Raw genomic sequence first — 20,496 nt, 5'->3', positions numbered from 1 at the left:
CCTTAATACTCACGTTTTTCAAAATTATTTCTCTGTGTCGCTTGTCAATTTTATTTTAATTAGTTTGGCCAGTAATCAGTAGTCAAAAATCCTAAAGGTTTTACCCAATTTTGCCAACAACTTGTTTAATTTAATTGTAGGCACTCTGTGCTTATTAATCCTCTGTTTCTCCCGATTGGAAGTTAGGATAATTGCGGTTACAGCTATAAGAGGATCAGAGATGGAGTAATTAATTATAGACCAATGGTGCCAACATAGCTGGGCAGCAGAATCACCTGTGTAACTAAAAAGTTATGGGTGAAACAGTGCTGCACTTCTTAATACATGAGATTTAGAGGTACAGCTGCTTTGGAAACCACTGATTTAAACCAGGGTTCAGCAGACTTTTTCTGTAAAGGGCCAGATAGTAAACTTGGCAGGTCAACAAACAAAACTGAGGAATTATGTAGGTACTCATATGACAAGAGAGAGAAAACTGATTTCCACTCAATTTTATTGATTATAATTAATATATAGTAATAACTGAGTACAGTTTCATGTAATACAGGCTTAGTAATAAGAAGAATTGAATTCTTTTGGAGGAATAACATTTTGCATTATTAGAGCACCAAGTTCATCATAATTGAATGCAAAATATATATAAGATTTTATATATTTTATCTTTTTAAAAATTTTTTTAATGTTTGTTTATTTTTGAGGGAGAGAGAGACAGAACGTGAACAGGGAAGGAGGCAGAGAGAGGGAGATGCAGAATCTGAAGTAGGTTCCAGGCTCTGAGCTGTCAGCACAGAGCCTGATGCGGGGCTCGAACCCATGAGCTATGAGATCATGATCTGAGCCAAAGTCGGACGCTTAACCAACTGAGCCACCCAGGCGCCCCATATTTTATCATCTTTGAAAATACCTTTTCACATAGATAGGTAGTGCCAAGTACTGATTTCACTCTACTAGCATAATAACTTTAATTGCATATATTCCTCTCTTCAAAGACATTTGTAGAATTTTGTTTGATTAGTCTTTTGTTATCTGCCTTTGAGCATGTCACTGTAGGTGAATCACTTCCAACTGAAAATGAGGCAGAAGCTCCTCTCAATGGCACTGTTAGAGGATCTTAAAATCTGAAAATTCCCTTTGCACTTGCATTAAGGTTGGTAAAATACCACTGGAACTGCAGTTGGGAGCTCAGAAAATATATCTGTTACCAACGTGTATGAGAATGGAGATCTTGCTGCTTTAACTTCTGACAGCACAAGAAGGAGAGACTTTACTTGTGATTAAGTGTCGTTGTTTTCAAACTGAAACTTTCAAAAGTTTTATGTCTAAATACTTTTTAGCCTTGTAATTTGGGTTGAATTCATTAAGAAACATCATCAGATTCACAGCAAAAACTGATTTCCAAAGCCAGTCACTACTAGGAAAAATCTTCTCATTCATAAAAATTTTCATCTCAGCCCTAAGCTCAAATCTCACTATAAAACTTTACACCTGCTGAGCCAGTGAGCTGCTCTGTGATAGCACAGGTCACGCCATTCAGCTTCTGTTTCTGACAGGAATTCACAGAAATGGCAACGGGTACGTCGGGAGAGTGAATGAAGGTTCCTTTGGCTCTGCTGGTCCAGTAATCCATGATGGACGGATACGCTTCCCGTGCCATCCTGCTGATGAATTATACAGTGAATAGCTCTGGAGACGAAACTTTGTACATTTTCACAAGCTTTGTAAATTTGTCAAATTACATCTTTTTCTTCAGTCTGAAGATTCCACTTTAGGTTGTACTGAATTATTATTAACTTCTCAAATTCTATGACAGTATTCTCACCTATAGCTGTTCCTTGCAGAGTATTCAAGGCTAACACCTCAGTCACTTCAAACAAGGCACTGACTTCTCAAAATAAAACAACCAAACAGTACTGGTAACATCTGCCAACCAATCAAGAACCAAGGAAAGCTGCTCAAAATAATTTGCCTTGTGTTTTAGTTTCCTATTAATATTACAACGAATGTTCTCAACTCTTCAGGCAACTGTTCTCACCAAAAAGGCAAATATCCTTAAGTGTAGTTTCTCTGTACACATCTCTTTGTCAGCTGCAAGCACACACAATTTAAGCAGCTGCCCACTGGTAAATGGCTTTACTTGCATCAATGAGCCACTCAGAAATGGACCTGTGTTGGAGTCTCAGTTTTGTTTTTTTAATCTTCAGTGCTGAGATATTTCACTTAAATATTCCACGTTTTTCTACTCATCACTTTCTTCTGAGTTGGGAATACTGTGCTGAGTTTTTAGTGTGATTACATTAACATATATGTAGTATATTCTTTTACCACAGCTGTTGTATCATTGCATGGTTTATTGCAATAACAAAGTCATCCACACTGCTCTGTGCCTTAAAAGCTCAACAAGACACGGCAGGTAATAAAAAATTAATATTTTACAGTCTCATGATACAGAAGGCACTCAAAACATTATCCAGATGTAAATGTGTCATTGTAGTTTGCTGTATTGAGCAAACTGCTCTGCAGCAGTGCAGAGCATGAGTGACAGCCCCACTGATGGTCTTTGTCACCATTACGCAGCTGCCATTGAGCACAGAGTCAGAGCAGCTATGGACATTACATTAACGAATGAGGGGAGCTGTGTTCCAGCAAGAATTTCAAATAATTTTTATGTGTCACTGAATGTTACTCTTGTTTTGATTTTTTTTCAACCTTTCAAAACTGTAAGGACTTTGCAGACTATCCAAAAAGAGATGGCAGGCCACATTTGGCCCTTGGAGTGTAGTTTGCTCCCTCAAATATGAAATTTTATCACATGCCTTTTCTGCATCTATTGAAATGATCATATGACCTTTACCCTTCATTTTGGTGATGTGGTGTACTACATTGATTTGCCAGTGTTAAAACAACCTTGCATCCCTAGAATAAATTAATAATGGTCTATGATCCTTCTAATGTAATGTTGAGTTTGGTTTGCTAATAATATTCTTGAGAATTTTTGCATCATGTTCATTAAGGATATTGGCCTGCAATTTTCTTTTCTTGTGTCTTTGTCTGGTTTTGATATCAGAGTAGTGCTGGCCTTATAAACTGAGTTTGACAATGTTCCTTCCTATTGTATTTTTTTGGAAGAGTGTGAGAAGGATTTGTATTAATTCCTCTTTGCGTATTTGGTAGAATTCACCATTAAGCAATTAGGTCCTGGACTTTTGTTTGTGGGAAGGATTTTAATTACTGATATTCACCATACTAGTAATTGATCTGTTTAGATTTTCTTTTTTTTTTTAATCGATTTTATTTTTATTTTTATTTGAGAGACATAGAGCATGTGAGAGTGTGGGAAGGGGAGAGGGGGACAGAGAAAGAATCTCAAGCAGGCTCCATGCCCAGTGCAGAGCCCAATACAGGGCTCGATCCCACAACCGTGAAAATAAGCCCTGAGCCAAAATCAAGAGTCAGATGCTCAACTGACTGAGCCACCCAGGCTCCCCTGGTCTGTTTAGATTTTCTGTTTCTTCCATTAGTCAGGCTTATAGGGTTGTGTGTCTCTAGGATTTTATCCATTTCTCCTAGGTTTTCTAATATGTTGATATATAATTGTTCATAGTAGGCTCTCATGATCTTTTTTATATTTTTGTAGTATCGGCTGTAAGCTTCCTCTTTCATTTCTGATTTTATTTATTTAAACTTTCTCTTTTTCTTGGTGAGCTAACTAAAGATTTGTGAATTTTATTTATCTTTTCAAAGAAGCAGCTCTTGGTTTCATTGATTTTTCTCTTGCTGTTTTAGTCTCTGTTTCATTTATTGCTGCTCTGATCTTTATTATTTCCTTCCTTCTAATAATGTTGGATTTTGTTGATTCTTTTTCTAGTTCCTTGAGGTATAATGTTAGGTGGTTTATTTTAGATTTTCCTGGTTCTTGGGATAGGCATTTATTTCTGTGAACTTCCCTCTTAGAACTGCTTTTGCTGCATCCCATAAATTTTGGTATGTGCTATTTCCATTTTTATTTGTCCCAAGGTGTTTTTTTGACCTATTCTTTAACCCATGTTTTTCAGTAGTTGTTTAATCTTCATATATTTGTGAATTTTCCAGTTTTCTTTTTGTAATTGATTTCTTATTTCATACTATTGTGGTCAGAAAACATGCTTGAATATGACTTCAGCTTCTTAAATTTGTTAAGACCACTTTCGTGGCCTAATATATGATCTCTCCTAGAGAATGTTTCCACTTGCACTTGAGAAGAATGTGCATTCGTTTTGTTTGGATGAAGTACTCTGTATGTATGTTAAGTCCATCAGGTCTGCCATGTCATTTAAGGCTGATATACCCATGTTGATTTTTGGTCTGGATTTTTTTATATCCATTGATATAAGCAGGGTATCCAGGTGCCCTGCTATTATTATGTTAACATCTATTTAATTCCATTAAGTCTATTCATATTTGCTTTATATATTTATGTGCTCCTCTTTTAGGTACAAAAATATTTACAATGTTATGTCCTCTGTGGGTTGACCTCTTTATCATTATGTAATGACTTTGTCTCTTTGTCTTCTTTCTTCATTTTACAGTCTGTTTTGTCCAGGGGTGCCTGTATGGCTCAGTCGGTTAACGTTCGACTTCAGCTCAAGACATGAACTCACAGTTCGTGACTTCAGGCCCCACATTGGGTTCTGTGCTGACAGCCCAGAGCCTGGAGCCTGCTTCAGATTCTGTGTCTCTCCTTCTCTTTGCCCCTCCTACCCTTTCTCAAAAATAGATAAACATTGGGGCTCCTGGGTGGCTCAGTCAGTTAAGTGTCCAACTTTGGCTCAGGTCATGATCTCACAGTTCATGGGTTCGAGCCCTGCATAGGGCTCTGTGCTGACAGCTAGCTCAGAGGCTGGAACTTGTTTCAAATTCTGTGCCTTCCTCTCTCTCTGACTCTCCCTTGCTCACACTGTCTCTCTCTCTCTCTCTCAGAAATAAATAAAAAACATTTAAAAAATGCTTAAAAAAATAAACATTTAAAAATAAATAAAATCTGTTTTGTCCAATGTTATGTAAAGTATAGCTTCTCTAGCTTTCTTTTGGTTTACAATTGCAGGAAATATCTTTTTCTATAACTTCATTTTCAGTCTAAGTATGTCCTTAAGTCTGAAGCAAGTCTCTGTAGGTAGCATGTAGATAACTCTTGTGTTTGTTTTTTAAATCCATTCAGCCACTGTGTGTCTTATAATTGGAGCTTTTAGTACATTTACATTTACAATAATTATTCAAAGGTATGTGCTTATTGCCATTTTGTTATTTGCTTTCTGGCTGTTTTGTAGTTCCTCTGTTCCTTTCTTCTCAGGCTCTCTTCCTTTTGGTTTGATGGTGTTCTCTAGTGATGCCTTGATTCCTTTCTCATTATCTTTTGTGTATCTAGATTTTTGCTTGGCGGTTATCACGAGGCCTACATATAACAGATTTATAACATTCTAGTTTAAGTTAATATTAACTCAAGTTTCTAAAACTCTACATTTTTACTCTACCCTGCTGTGTTTTATGTTTTTGATGTCATATTTTACATCTTTTTATCTTAACTAATTAACCCTTAACTAATTATTGTAGTTAGTTATTTTTACTACTTTTGTCTTTTAACCTTCATATTAGCTTTATAAGTGATTAATCTACTATCTTACATATTTACCTTTATCATTGGGAGTTACAGTTTTATATTTTTTATATTTTTATATGTTTTCAGTTTTAAAATGTCCCTTTAACATTTCTTGTAAGGCAGGTTTAGTAGTGATGAACTCCGTTAGCTCTTACTTTTCTGGAAAACTCTTTATCTCTTCTTAAATTCTGAATGATAACTTTTCTATGTAGTGTATTCATACTTGAAATTGTTTTTCTTTTCTTTCAGCACTTCGAATATATCATGCTACTCCCTCTAGCCTGCAGAGTTTCTCCTGAAAAATCTAATGGTCTTATGGGGGTTCCTTTATACATAACAAGTGGTTTTTCTCTTGATGCTTTTCAGATTCCCTTGGCTTTAAATGTTGGAATTTTAATTATTATGTGTTTTGGTGTGGGTCTCTTTGTATGCATCTTATTTGGAACTTTCTAGGATTTCTGGGTCTAAATGTCTTTCTTTCCATAGCTTGGGAAGTTTTTAGCCATTATTTCTTCAAATAAGTTTTCTGTCCCTTTCTCTATTTCTTCTCCTTTTGAGAATCCTAAAATGCAAATGTTAGTCTACTTAATATTGTCCCACAAGACCCTTTACTGTCTTTAGTCTTTTCTCATTCCTTTTTCTTTTTGCTGCTCAGATCAGGTAAGCTCCTCTGCCTGATCTTCAGGTACACTGATCCTTTATTCTACTTCCTCTGGTCTGCTATTGAACCCTTCCACTTTGTGTGTGTGTGTGTGTGTGTGTGTGTGTGTGTGTGTGTATTTATTGTGAGAGAGAGCAAGAGAGGGGCTGAGATGGAGAAAGAGAATCCCAAGCAGGCTTCACACCAGCATGGAGGCTGACACAGGGCTTGAACTTATGAACCACGAGATCACGATCTGAGCCAAAACCAAGAATCAGACACTTAACTGACTGAGCCACCCAGGTGCCACTACTGTCTTTTTTTAGTTCAGTTATGATACTCTTCAGCTCTGTGACTTCTGCTTAGAACTTTCCTGTATATTCTGTCTCTTTGTTGAAGTTCTGTGTTTATCCATTCATCCCCTGAGTTCATTGACAATATTAATGGGCATTACTTTGAATTCATTATTATTACTTACCTCCACTTTATTAAGTTTTTCTGAAGTTTTTTTCTTCTGTTTGTAATATATTCTTGTGTTTCTTCATTTTGCTTAACTCTCTATACAAGTTTCTCTACATTAAATTCTATACTGCTACTTCTCCCAGTCTTGAAGTGTTGGCCTTTTGTAAGAGATGAACATTAACATTCACCCCTCCCCTGGCTTTTGGTTGTCTCTCAAACCTTTGTGATTGTCCAGGCAGCTTGTTTTATTGTTAATAACTCCCAGTAGTTGAGGGTGTGCCAAGACCCGTGAGTGTTCCACAGGGGGAGGATCTCATTCAGCACCTAGATTTAGTCTGATAGGATGCCAGACCTCCAAGAAGCAGCTTTTAAAGAATGCAAATACATGCAGTCCTATAGGACCACAGGCATACAACCTGCTGGTCCCTAAAGCCAGGCCATCTGAAGGTGTCCCCTGGACAACAGTATCAAAAGTCAGGGCTCCAGATAAAAGTAAAAGCTTCTTGCTGGGAGATACTCATGACCTATAGGGAGACAGAGGGGAAATGCAAAGATGTGTCCCATATCCTGTGTTCCTTGAGAAGACCTTCATGGCCTCTAGATGTGTGCCAGATCTGGAGCTCGTCCCTATGGCTGAATCTTCAGGACTGGCAAGTAGGCCCCTTTCACAGAAAGGATGGAGGTGTGTTTCAGTGTGCTGTCTGCAGTGCCCTGGGTAGTAGTCTGTCAAGAACCATCTCTGACTATTACAGTTTCATGGGACCTAGGAAAGCAGGTCACTGTGGCCTCAGGTACCAGGCAATCATTGGACATCCTCTGGGTGAAAGCCACAAAAACTTGTAAAAACTGGTGACCAGACGTGTATCTCCAGGAGACACTCCAAGAGAGGGAGGGCATGAAGATGGCATCCACTGGCTGGAGCAAGGCAGAGGAGGAGTGTAAAAATGACACCTGCCCAAAAAAGCAGAAAAGAAGGAAAGAAAAATAAGAAAGAAAGAATAAAAGGGAAAGGGGAAATAAAAATAAAGGAAGGGGTGGGAGAAAATGGCACCTGCCAGCTTTAGTTAGGCAGAGGGATTGTGGAGAGGGTGTCAGCCCTGGTGGTCTTCAAAACCATACATTTTGGGGACTCATCTCTCAGGGGCCAGTCTTAAAAGTTGGGATGCCTAATGTGCAGTGTGAACCCTTCACTCCGCAGGGAGAAGCTCCAGATTTTGAATTTTCTCCCAATTGTGGGTCACCATGTCAGTGGTAGACTGTATGGCAAGGTTGTGCCTCAGCCTTTCCTAGCCACTTTGATGTGGTTTCCCTCTCATTTTCCCAGTATGAAGGCATTGCTCCACCAGTTTTTAGGTTTCTTGAGAGGAAGTTGTTCCATATCTAGCTGTAAATCAGTGTTCCCATGGGAGGAGGTAAGTTCAGGATTTCCTGCATTTCCATCTTGCTAGAATTTCTAACTAAGGGATCTTTTAAATTATTTTTCTATAGTCATCTATAAGCACCGACTTTTAAGAATTATAATTTTTAACATTCAGATCCCTGATTTAAGCATGAAGAAATACTAGCTTAAACCTTGCTGGGATTGTTTAGTAAAGCTCGATTTATACAAATTTAGTTTGCTCTACAATTACATCTCCCTTCTATTTTTATAGCAATCGCATGTTTTTTCAACAGCCTTTTGACATTTGGAAAGTAAGAGGTATGCATTGAAATCTCTGCAAGAAAATAAACTTTTTTTTTATTAAATAGTTTATTGTCAAGTTGGTTTCCATGTAATGAAAATGTTTTTCTCTCAGTCCCAGAGTGAACATGAACTCTGAAATTGAATGTTGTACATACCAAAAGGCATGGCAGCAGCTGAAAGTATCTATAGTGAAGTACAGGACTCCATTTTGCTTTATCCTCTGTCAATACTCATAGGATGGCTGGGTATATAACTTCATGGTGAAGCATTTTTCCTAAGTGTATGAAAGCTAAAAAGTCAAATAAATCTGAGAGTTTTAGAAATAATGAAAACAAGTCAAATGCAAGGAAAGTAGACTGAGTACAGCTACTCAACATATATGAACACACATATTAAAGAACATTTGCAGATTGACATTGGTAAACACAAGATCCCCCTCCCTTCTTGGGTTTAAGAATGGGTTTAGTTTCCTTTTCTCGTTTTTTAAAATGGTGAAGATTGGGGATGTCAGGGCAGGAAGTGCTCTAATTAGGCAGAGTCTGGTATTCCTTCCTATCTGCACACTTCCCAAAGGGTGTTTCACTCAGTGGATAGTGGAAAGAGGAGGGGTTCATCTTTGTGGGGAAGAGATGGAGGTCTTTGCAGTTGTAATCAAGACTGCGGTGACCCATACCCTTGCAAAGTAGTACTTTAATGTCCATTTAATCCTCTTACTAAGGCTTTGAGTTGTAGGTCATAAGGTTAAGTAACTTGCCCAAATCAATATCTGAGCCAGGAGTCTAACTGGGTTCCTGACTGCAGAGTCACAGACCTGGCCTGGGTATATGTACGCTGATGACACACTTAACTATACTCAAAGGAAGCCAGTGGTGGATGATGCTCTGAGGCCATTTGGTAAGATGTTACTTAACGTGATTGTCTTCCCACAAGTTGGCATTTGTGGTATTTGGTTTTAAGTTGCTTATTCTGAGGACATAAAATGCTAAGGGACCTTATAGCCAAACAATATAAAACAGTTCTAGAAAACACATATTTGAATTTAGTATTTGACACTTTTGACCTTTTCCACCCTGAAAAGGCAATCCCCTTTGAATGCCCCATTCTTAGGGAATGTAGAGCAGCTGAACATCATCTGTGGGAGCTTGCTCGGCTCTCAGTGCCACACAGCACCGTTGGATGACTAGTCCCCACACACTCTCCCTGGAGAAAGTAGCGTCCGATCTTATGTGGGCACCACCGGAGGGTTCTCCCGCCTCAGGCCTCCCTCCTGTTAGTCTTAATCATAAGCCACGTTAAATCTGCCCCACACAGGTGTGTCTGGTGGGCCAGCCAGAGATTAGGGCAGAACTTATACACGATATTTGCGGCTCCCAGTCTTCATTCTTCTCCTCTCTGGGATCCCCCAAACACACACACTCTCCAGCTCCTGTGCTTCCCTCCGTCTCCTTCTGTAGCTCTTCAGGCAACGAGCGTGCAGGTTTCTACAGATTTACGTGGCCCTGCTACCCTGTAGCCTGTCCTCGCGCTCCAAGCGGTGAGAACAGGAAAGCTGCCCTGTGCCCTGTGCCATCTCCCCTTCTGAGTGTCACACTTTTACATGCCACCTTCGTCTCATCACTCTTTCCTGCCTTTAGGTAGGCTATCATATTTTTAAAAGTTCAGCTAGAGTTTATAATTGTTATCTGTGTGTAATGTGCTGGGGTTGCGGGACCGCAGTGGAGGGGTCCAGAGGAACCTTAGAGAGCTGTCTTTTATGTATCAGATCCTGTGCACGCACATCAACTTTCATGTTAAAATTAGATGCAGATGACATCAAAAATGTTGTAGCGCTATGATCTCACATTCATGATTCACTGTCACAGACCTTTCTTCTGCCTGTTTTGTTCATGCTGTCCCTTTCCAGCCAAATCTCTCAATTCAGTTACTGCTAGAGAATGATTTATTGAGTCCTTACAAGGTGCGAGCCATGATGCCAGGTGCTCTGTTGAAATTTTATTCATTCAAAATCCAAGTCAAATGCAAATGCCTCCAGGATCACTCCCTCCAGTCTCAATGGGTAGATGTGCTTCTGAATGCCTTTCTTCTGAACGCTTTTATTCTGAATGCCTTTGGTGCTTTGTCCTTACCGTAGGATATTTTATTTATTAATATTCTTGCTCCCCCACCACCACCACCAGACTTGTTCCTCCATTAGATCATCTACTTCACCTTGACAAGGGCAGGTCTCACTCATGTTTGCACCTATCTGTGCTGCCTTAAACATGCTTTTTAAAGTCAGGAACTAAAAGGGTACCTGAAAAAAAAGTCTTCGCAGTTGGGAAGAAGTGGGGGAGAATGTAGAACATTAGCTTCCTGCCTATGTTTTCAGCAGTAGAGGGGGACCTCAGGTAATAAAGCATCCTTTGTTTGTAGAGAACATCTGAATAAAGACAGCTCTTGGTTTTCCTTCTTCTTCCTTCTTCCCCTTCTCATCTTCTCCCTTTTTCTTCCTCTTCCCTTCTTTTTCTCACTAATTGTGGTTTGACTGAATCTTCAGCTTCTTTGTATGCATAGTCTCAATTTAAAATGGGATAATATATGTGTAGGTAGGAAACACTTTTTGCTTTAAGTTGTTACAGTTCAGTAAGGGAAGCTTTTCTTTGCCTTTGAAGATTCGGTGCCAAAGCTCAAGCAAATAGGCCAGTGATGTTCCAAAGTTGGAATGGAGAATAACCCAAATGTTTGATTTTTCCCTTAATTTATAAAATGTTACAATGAAATTTCTTCGATTGAATTATCAGTAACAAAGGATGTCTGTGAGCATTTTTTTCTCTTTGAACCATAGTAATGAATATACTGTGAGTTGGAAACAATAACAATAAGGTTAAGTGAATAAAAGTTTTTCTCATAATCTCTCTTCTTTCTTAGATTCAGGACAGAAGACATTTAAAAGGAGAAGGTCTCTCATAAACTGGGCCTTTTGGCGAGGATCTAGCACTCACCTGGATAACTTGCCTGTGTCACCAACGTCCCCTATGCCGGGGCAGCTCTTTGGAGTTTCTCTACCAAATATCTGTGAGAATGACAATCTGCCCAAACCCGTCCTGGTGAGTTTTAGCCTGTGACAAATGGGAAAGGAGAGCTTGGGGAGGGACATCTATTCTTAAATGGAAAAATTACAGACACCCATGGCTTTGGCTGAGAATGTTATTATTACTTCATAGAATAAAGTCTGATTAAGCTGTTGCAGAATCACAAGGAAGACATAATAGGGAGAGGGCATGTCAGCTGCTGTGTCCAGGAAAAAGCTACAGAAGTCTGCTCAGCTCAGTCAGAGTTCGCTCTGTAGGCAGAGTCCACGCTGGAGTCCCATTACCCCTCACATTTCTCTCACGGCCCTTCTTGAACTCTGCATTGTTCTGGAAGTTTGCTTTAATTTAGAAACAAAAACTGCCCATTTTTGTACTTGTTAAAAATCCATGTGTGTCATATTTGTGTTTCAAGTGTTTATACATAGACATCCTCTGGCATTTAGTTGCGTTCCATACATAGAGTGGGTCAGGTGAAAGCACTGAGTCTGTACTGTCTCCTTGAGATATGAAATGATCACTGCTGTGACGCAGGGTTGAGTGTCCAGGATCAAGACGCCCGGCACTCTGTCCTACATTGTGTACTCATAACGTGCCACCCGGTGGTCCAGCCGCTTTATGGGCTTAGGCCTCACAGCACATTTAGCAGTTAGTACCACTACCCTTGCCCTCACTTTACAAAAGTACCACTACCCTTGCCCTCACTTTACAAATTCAGTAAAATGAAAGCTTCAAGTCTACCAAGGTCACACAGGCTTCTGGTCCCATGGATTGCTTTTTTCCAGCACCCAGCCTCCTTCCACACTGCAGGCAGAGGACATTTCTTTGCTAGAAAGAAAGCAAAATGAAAGGTTGATCATGATGCAGTGGAGCGGGGAAAACTTCCTGGAAGAGGTGATTTTTTTTCGTTTTAGCCTGATTGTAAAAGAATGAAATAAATACAGGAAGTAGAATGAGGTATGCAGTCACATAAAAAGAAAGACAAGCAAGTGGAGAATGAGTCTGGCAAGGATATTTCCATATTCGGGGAAAGAGTCCGAATTAGAGAATAATGGTCAAAGGACAGTGAGGCAAGGATAGAGAGACAAGTTTACAGGGGCCTTGAAGTAGTCAGAGAAACTTGATTTTCAAGTCGCTGTTGGTTGTTGGTTCATTGAACAAAAGACAATGTCATTGAAGTAAAATGTTTTAGATGCTGAATTTAGCAAGGAAAAAACAGGGGGGAAAGATTTAGAGATACCAGAAAACCAACTGACCTCAGTCCTTCTAGCGGCTCCTCCTTCACCGGTCTTCCCCTGGGACACCCTCACCGCCGGCGGCTAGAGAGGGCGGGTGTGTGTTCCCAAGCTTGTATGTGTCAAGTGCCATTTTGGTTTTTTCCTCTGCTTCCTTATAGGATATGCTTTTCTTTCTTAATCAAAAAGGACCCCTCACGAAAGGTATCTTCAGACAGTCGGCCAATGTGAAATCCTGCAGAGAGCTAAAAGAGAAACTGAATTCTGGAGTTGAAGTACACCTAGACTGTGAATCTATTTTTGTGATAGCATCTGTCTTAAAGGTAGGAAAGGCTCTCCCTTCATCTACCCCCAGCACGGCTCTGGAGAATCACGACCGGTTCCTCCCATGACAACATCTCCCACCCTCAAAGAACCGTAATGGATTTAGAATCTAAGACGTGTTAGAAACACTTCACAAAGCCAACCCTGGCCCTCAAAAGCTATCGCCAGCGATTTCGGTGTGTCAGATATGCTTATACGTCTTCTAGCCCCACCCCTCTCCCCCCATCGCTTTGCCACCCCATACCAAAAATAATAAATAAAATTAAAGTTAAAAATAACCAAAATATTTGCAGCATATTTACCAAAACAAACATCCTGATTATGATGACTTCTTCACAGTCTCATTACCTTCCTAATAAAGGCACATTTTCAAGCATCAACTTGTATTAAACTTTGAAAGAGAGTTTACCATAATTGATATTTGTCTAACGACTAAAACAAAAAATTGCTCTAAGACCACTGAAAATTCCTTTCACTTATACAGTCATCAGGCCTTCCCCTGTCCCCTAGTGCCTTTCTAAAGTGAAAGTGGAGTCGGAAAGACTCCAACGTCTGGGTCTTTTATAAACCCTTACCACATTTGGCATTTGTTATGGTTCTTAGCCTTCACTCCATGGTTACTTAACTCACATCCATAGTTGAGTTAGAGCTCTTCTAGAATGTTTTCCTCCCCACATTTCTGAAAATGCCTCACATTTTTTGAAAACCTAGAGTCAGAACCTGCTTTGAGCAGAGGTTTCAACCCCAGCAATAGCCTCTGCAGCCTCAGCTCAGGCTGCCGTCTCACAGGCAGGCTGGGGCGCAGTGGGGCCAGGCCACAGGAGAACGTGGGCACAAAGGCTCTTCCGTGTCCCCGCTCCTGGTCAGCTGCGCACTTCATGACTTTATGAATAGTCACATGTTTCCTGGCAAGTGAGCTACGTCTGCCCTCAGCGCCTGCTGTAGGCTTTGCAAAAAAGTGTCACTCACAAAAATGGTGAGCTGGAGCTAAGGTCATCTAATGTGCTTTGCACCCGGTTTGTCTCCTCTTCAGTCCTGAATGCAGTAGAGACGTGTGGGGTGCTCAGCCAGGCGTATGTGTGGGTACATATGCGCAAGGAAGTTTCTTCTTATCATATAACTGGATTTCTTTCATCCCTTAAGAGGTTAAAGCCTGCATTTCAGAGAATGTTCCTTACCGTGCTGGTCTTCCTTCACAGCACCACACTGAAAATTTTATGCTAAATTTTTGAGGCTTTTATCAAGAAATACGATTCTAGAGGAATCAAATTGTATCTCAAACTGCAGAAGTATCACTTGTACAAAAATAAGCCAAAGACAAATGATTGAAAAATCTAGTTAAGTGGGTTCCAAGTAATTTGAAGTTTTATAATCATGTAAACTGTGTTTTACTCTCATTTCTTCCAAGTGGTTGCAGGAAAGGAGATAATTTTTGCCAAACGTTTTTCAGCTTTTGGTTTGTTTTGTTTCTTGTGTTTAAGACTATTTGGAAGTATACTTAAGTTTTCCTTCACTTTTTTATTTATGCTGGTTTTGCCTAAATATAAGCTTAACTCTTTAAACTGTAATTGGAAGAAAATTGCTTGAGACACTAACTTCGATCCATCAGAACTTTGAGGAAGAGTTCCTTTTTAGTCCTACAGAAATCTCATCTCTAATTTTAGGAGTTCTGCTGATGACCTGGGCTCTGCTCTTGGAGGGGAGGAGACTCACTGGAGGGCTGCGAGCTAGTGATTGTAATTCAGAACCAGCTTTCACATCCTTTTGCAGCTGTGATGGTGGTCGTATTTCGTAACTTGTTATGCCAGCTGTGCAGAGTTCATTGAGATGTTACGAGTTATTATCTTTCAAGTGTAGGTTTAAGATTTAATGATGTTTTTCTTCAAGACAGATCATAAGTATGTTTTCCACTGAGATTTAAAAAGAGAGCTATTGTCACTGCCCCACTTTGAAATAACAAATTTTGCCACTTCTAAATCTGACTTTTAAAGTAGGTGCAGCAACTAAAATTAGTTTGGAATTATGAAAATTCAGTAGCTTTACCCAAAAGAAGATAACTTTAGTGATGACACATCTGAATTATAAGTATGCAGGTACATTTTTATAGAAGATGTAATAGAACAGAGAGAGACTTTGAAGCAGTCTCTTCCTACTTGTTAACCACTTAAAAAAAAAAAAAGTATGGTAATAGTAACCATACTTTGGTAATGGTAAAAAATAGGTATGGTAACATGACTACAAAGAGGTGTCTTAAATTATCTTAGAATCTCAAGTACGGTTATCTGGCCTTCCTTTGTTCCTCCATCAGTATTTGGCCATGTGAAAAATAGCAACAGCGCAGTAATGACCTCCACTTTATCTGGGACTGTGTGAGATTGAGGTGCACAAAGAAGAAGGTGAGGGTGTCTCCATGTCCTGGAGGAGCTCATCCTGGGGAAGATGCACACCTAATCCCCTAACCATAACAATTAGGTACCACAGCCTCCCTGCCGGTCATATAAACATGACACACGAGTAACACTGTGCCTTCTATGTAAAAGCTTTACTTGGGTAAAGCTGCCAGCTTGGCTTTGCAGGCAGTTAAAATTGCTCAGGGGCAGACTTCGGCCTTCTCCGTGTTGTAAGCAGGAACTTGCAGGAGGCTTGTCTACCGTGGCTGCAGTGCCGCGACTCGAGGTTGCGTTTTCTCTGCCTGAGGTTTACTGAGGTAGAGACCAGACTTTGCAAGCTTGGCCTTGTTAATACCATGCCAAAAGCAACAGAGAGAGTTGGCCTAGAACAGAAATGAATATAGGACGAGGGCCAAATTTAATTTATTTTTAAGCTTTTTATAAACAGAAGTTGAACAACAAATACCTCAGGTCGTATCCTAGTCGTATTAGAGTCTGGTCTCCCCACACCCAGCCCTGCCCGCAGTCTCAGCAGCTGGAGTCTCAGGGGCCGGAAAGGATGATGTCCGAGGGACATGTTTAGTCTCCGTAGGCATGAAGGGGCGCCCCCAGGCTCCCAGAGCCCCACCAGGCATAGCTCGGCGTGCTGTCTTCGTCCTCCCCGAATGTTGAGGGGAGTGCCGGGGGGACTCTAAGTACCTCTGGATGGAGCCGGGCTTCGTTTCCGTCACCCCTCTATCGCTAGCCCCTCGAACGACACCTGGCACACAGGAGCACGTGTGTGTAGAGCGATTGGATGACGGTCTACCGTGTTTTGAACCCCACAATTGTGCAGTGCCTTTCTTGGGACTGGGGATTTGAAGCAGGAAAACAAGACTTGGGGTGGTTTGCCAGACCCCGTCACATTGTACCAGCTTGCTAACGTGTACACAAAGGAGATTTCAGCCCCAAACAGGCTGTTCTTAGCCTTCCCACTATAGTCCAGACTCCAATTTACCTCTGGTTTTTGTTAGAAAAAAATCAAAGCATGTGTTTCTTCTGTGTGCATGACAGTGGGGAGTGGGCACCGAGCTCCGTGTGCTCCAGGGAAGGGAGGACTTGACTTTTCAACCAAACGCTTGCTTTCTGATTTCCCCAGTACATATTTAGCATGAGAATAACGATTTAAAATATTTATTTTTCCTTCTGTGTAAGGATTTTCTACGAAATATTCCAGGAAGTATTTTTTCATCAGATCTCTATGATCATTGGGTCTGTGTAATGGATCAAGGAAATGATGAAGAGAAAATAAATACAATTCAAAGGTAATTCCTCTAATTTGGTCGTGTCTCAAAAATACTTAAAAAATAACTTATAGTTTATAAGCTTGTCTCTTCAAGTAATGATGGTGATCACAGTCAGATCCATGAGGGCCAGTTTAAAAACAGATTTATGCTAACTGCTATCAGTGTTCTTGTTCCCCTAATCTTCGTAGCATGGAATACTTGGCCATTATATACCTCCTGTGTATCTGAATCTGGTAGGAGCTGAAACCCATTAGACCAATAATACTGTAGACTCGATCTACAATTTATGATCTTAATGTTGGTAAATATTTAACCAGACAACTCCTCGTATATCTCATTCAGCAACTGAAGTCCCATAGAGAAAATTCCCTCCGCTCAAGGAACTCGGTCTAGTAGAGTGGGTAGGTAAACCAAGAATTACAGTGCAGCATAATCAGTGCTATAAGAGAGGTGTGGAGGAGGGTATTGTGGGAGCGCTGTAGAGAGACAGTTAAGTGTTGGAAAGTGTCAGGGGAAAAGGAGTTGCAAAGCCTTCGTCTTATCACAAAGAATGCGTTGTCTCTCCTTATACAGAGGGAGAGAACTCACCGCTGGTATTCTTAAATGCTTCCTGCCTTTATAAGAGGATAGGAAAGAAGTGTCCAAAATGCAGTACTCCAGTTCTCTGAAAACCTAAGAATCCCAAAATCATTTATTTGTATTTGCTTGTTTAGTACATTTTTTTTCTTGAGCAGCTTTCAAATATGAATTATTATCTATCTACTGCTATTGATAGACATCTGTCAGTAGAACATAATATAACTGTTGAAGACACTAGAAATCAAATCCATGTCACACTTCCATTATGGTTTGGTGAAAGCCATTCAGAGATAGCGAATATTAACTTCTTTATTTTGCTGCCCATTGTCTGAAATTTTATATTCCTCAAGCTATTAAAGAATGAATTTAAAAAAGGTAAAATTAAGACTCCTACAAATATAGGGACCCCTGGGTGGCTCAGTTTGTTGGGTGTCCAACTTCGGCTCAGGTCATGATCTCATGGTGTGTGAGTTCAAGCCACATATTGGGCTCTGTGCTGACAGTTCAGAGCCTGGAGCCTGCTTCAGATGCTGTTTCTCCTTCTCTCTCTGCCCCTCCTCCACTCACGCGCATGTGCACGCTCTCTCTCCTTCTCTCAAAAAATTAACATCAAAAAAAAGTTTTTTCAAAAAAGACTCCTACAAATATAAGATGAACACATGTGAAAATTTTTATTTGACTTTTTAATTAATGAGAGAACCAGTAAGATGTTACCACCAGTTCAAAGGAGATTTCAAACTACCACATCTATGTAGTTGAATCAGAAATGCTGAAGTTAATTTACATATGAATGCAAAACTGGCATTTTCTACTGGAGCATGAAGGGAGAGCAAAGAAATCATTTGTCTCTCCACCAGACAGAATTTTCAAGTCCGTAGGCAAATGTTAGGTATACTGCTGTCAATAATCTACAATTTACAGAATTACAAAATAGCTCAAAGGCATAGGGCCGCTAGGTAATCAGATAACCCAGAAGCTATGCTAAACAATACCTTACTCTCCATTGAATACATTCAGCAATCTTTTGGTTTATTTCGATATCTTTTGTAATTTGTACCAAACCATACTCAATGTCAGTCCATCACACTTGAAGCAATGCCTCCGTGCTATTTATGTAGCAGGAGTCAGATCACCTTATTTTCTCTCCCAGGTTTCTGACTTCTGTTGGAAAAAAAAAAAAAAAAAAAAACACAACCATGAATATCAACATCTACATCTCTTTACCAGATAATAGTAAAAATAATTTTAGGTGAATGATAATTTTAAAATCCCTGATCAGTTACAAAGTAGAAACAGGAAGCGTACTAGTATAAGTTTGACTCATGTGGAAGTGATACCAGTGAGAGAGAGAGAGACTGGGGACGAAATTGGCCTTAGAAGCTGGCAGAGCAGGCGTCGCCTCTCAGGATAGGTCTCAGAGTCTTAATAGTTAAGGCTTGGGCTGTCACCAAGACACTGCATTCCTGTTTTGCTACTTGGAAATAAAGAACCACTAGAATTTAATCGTTTAATTTCATCAAAAAGCTCTTGTGGGGGTGGGAGTTGGTTGAGAATATTCTGAAATGTTATAGGATCTGCCTAAGTTAAAATACATTGTACTAATTTCAGGTAAATATTTCAGGCAGCATTTATTTACAGGCTGTTTTTCTGCATTCATTTACGTCTTTGCTGGGCTGTGAAGACAGTGTACAGAATAAATAAATGAATCCCCAGGGCATATTCACATTCTCTGTGTAGAGGTAGCCCTTACTTTGCATGTGCAGAGTTAACTGAAATCCCACGTAGATGAATGGTTTCCCCGTGAAATCCCAGGGTTGCCTATCAACACAAGTTTCTTATGGAATGTCTTTCTTAAAGAGTGCATTTTTCTGTCTTTAGGCTGTTAGACCAGCTCCCGAGAGCCAATGTTGTTCTCCTAAGGTATCTTTTTGGGATATTACACAACATTGAGCAGTGTTCCTCGTCCAATCAGATGACTGCATTCAATTTAGCGGTGTGTATAGCTCCAAGCATTCTGTGGCCTCCTACCTCCTGCAGCCCAGAACTAGAAAATGAATTTACAAAAAAGGTAATGAGGTTTTTCATTTTTATGCCACGGGGGACTGGGTCCCCATTTCGAACCTAAAATTCAGGGTATTAATTCTGAAAGACATTTTCTTAAATAACTTATATACACCTCCTTATAAATTTGAGTGTGTGTGTCGAGTGTTTTATACCTATGTTTTATACCTACCTACCTATCCTGGTAGATTATAGAAAGGTGATTCCTTGAGCAAAAAAGTGATAGCAGTTGGGTTGCTTCTCTTTTCCCTTTAAGGAGGCAAAACGCCATGACTGACCTAACCCTTAAGAGTGGTAAGAAAGCAATTGATAAATTTTAACAAAGAAAAAAGGACTTTGGTCTTAAACAAGGCAAGGTTCATTCCACCACCCCACCACTTGCCAGATGTACAATCTTGGGTAAAATTAGTTACACTGATGCAGTTTCCTCATCTAAAAAATGGAGGTAGTGATACTACCTGGTTCATACAACAGCTATGTGAGATCATACTCCTCTAGTGCCTCGCGGTTACATGGGGCTTAGGGGTATTAGCTTCTGCTGCTCCCAACATTTTGCCCGTCTTTTGCCTCAGCTCTTGGGCCAAGGAAGCTGAGGAAAGGTTCAAGTACATCTCCGTGGAGGTACAGAGCTCCCCAGTAAAATGTTACCTCTTCCCCAAGCTCCCCCAGGGAGCCTAAGGGAGGGAGGTGCATAGGTAGAGACTAGCGAGGCAGATGCGAGCATTCTCAAACTGTCTCTCTAGTTCACAGGAAACCCACAGAGGATGCGCACTTCCCACACTTCTGACAACTGCCTTTTACAGAGGAAATACGTTTCATAAGTGTTTATCTAATAATGATACTGTATGAATTTTAATAAAGTTTATTTCTTAACCCCAAATGCCCTGTGAAGAATGCTTTAAGTTACCCTAATTTTAAGGACTGAGCATTAGTATAAATATGTTAGCATTGAGCTAAGGCCACAGGTAACTTTGATCCACCAATGAAAAAATAATTTCTATGTCCAAACAACTCTTGTAAGTATCATAGCTTTTTAGGGGGAACTGTTCTGTATACTTTTAAAACAGACATGCATTTTTCTCAGGATTCTTTTTCAGTCTTGGAAAAATCAGGATTTATATGTGAAATGTGACTT

At 40.0% G+C, this 20,496-nt stretch overlaps 1 protein-coding gene across 1 annotated transcript in view; it reads left to right on the top strand.

Moving 5' to 3' along the window:
* The window catches only part of ARHGAP20 (Rho GTPase activating protein 20), a 118,313-nt gene that overhangs the window by 92,482 nt on the left and 5,335 nt on the right, over positions 1-20,496 (top strand). Inside the window, exons 9-12 of the mRNA XM_077772686.1 lie at positions 11,326-11,504; positions 12,883-13,044; positions 16,630-16,739; positions 19,179-19,368. Coding sequence (XP_077628812.1) covers positions 11,326-11,504; positions 12,883-13,044; positions 16,630-16,739; positions 19,179-19,368 — 641 coding nt within the window. The remainder of the gene's footprint in view (positions 1-11,325; positions 11,505-12,882; positions 13,045-16,629; positions 16,740-19,178; positions 19,369-20,496) is intronic.

This window comes from Crocuta crocuta, unplaced genomic scaffold (assembly GCF_008692635.1).
Source record: "Crocuta crocuta isolate KB4526 unplaced genomic scaffold, BGI_CrCroc_1.0 scaffold854, whole genome shotgun sequence".
Classification (NCBI taxonomy): Eukaryota; Metazoa; Chordata; class Mammalia; order Carnivora; family Hyaenidae; genus Crocuta; species Crocuta crocuta.
This window is presented reverse-complemented; position numbering and strand designations above follow the sequence as displayed.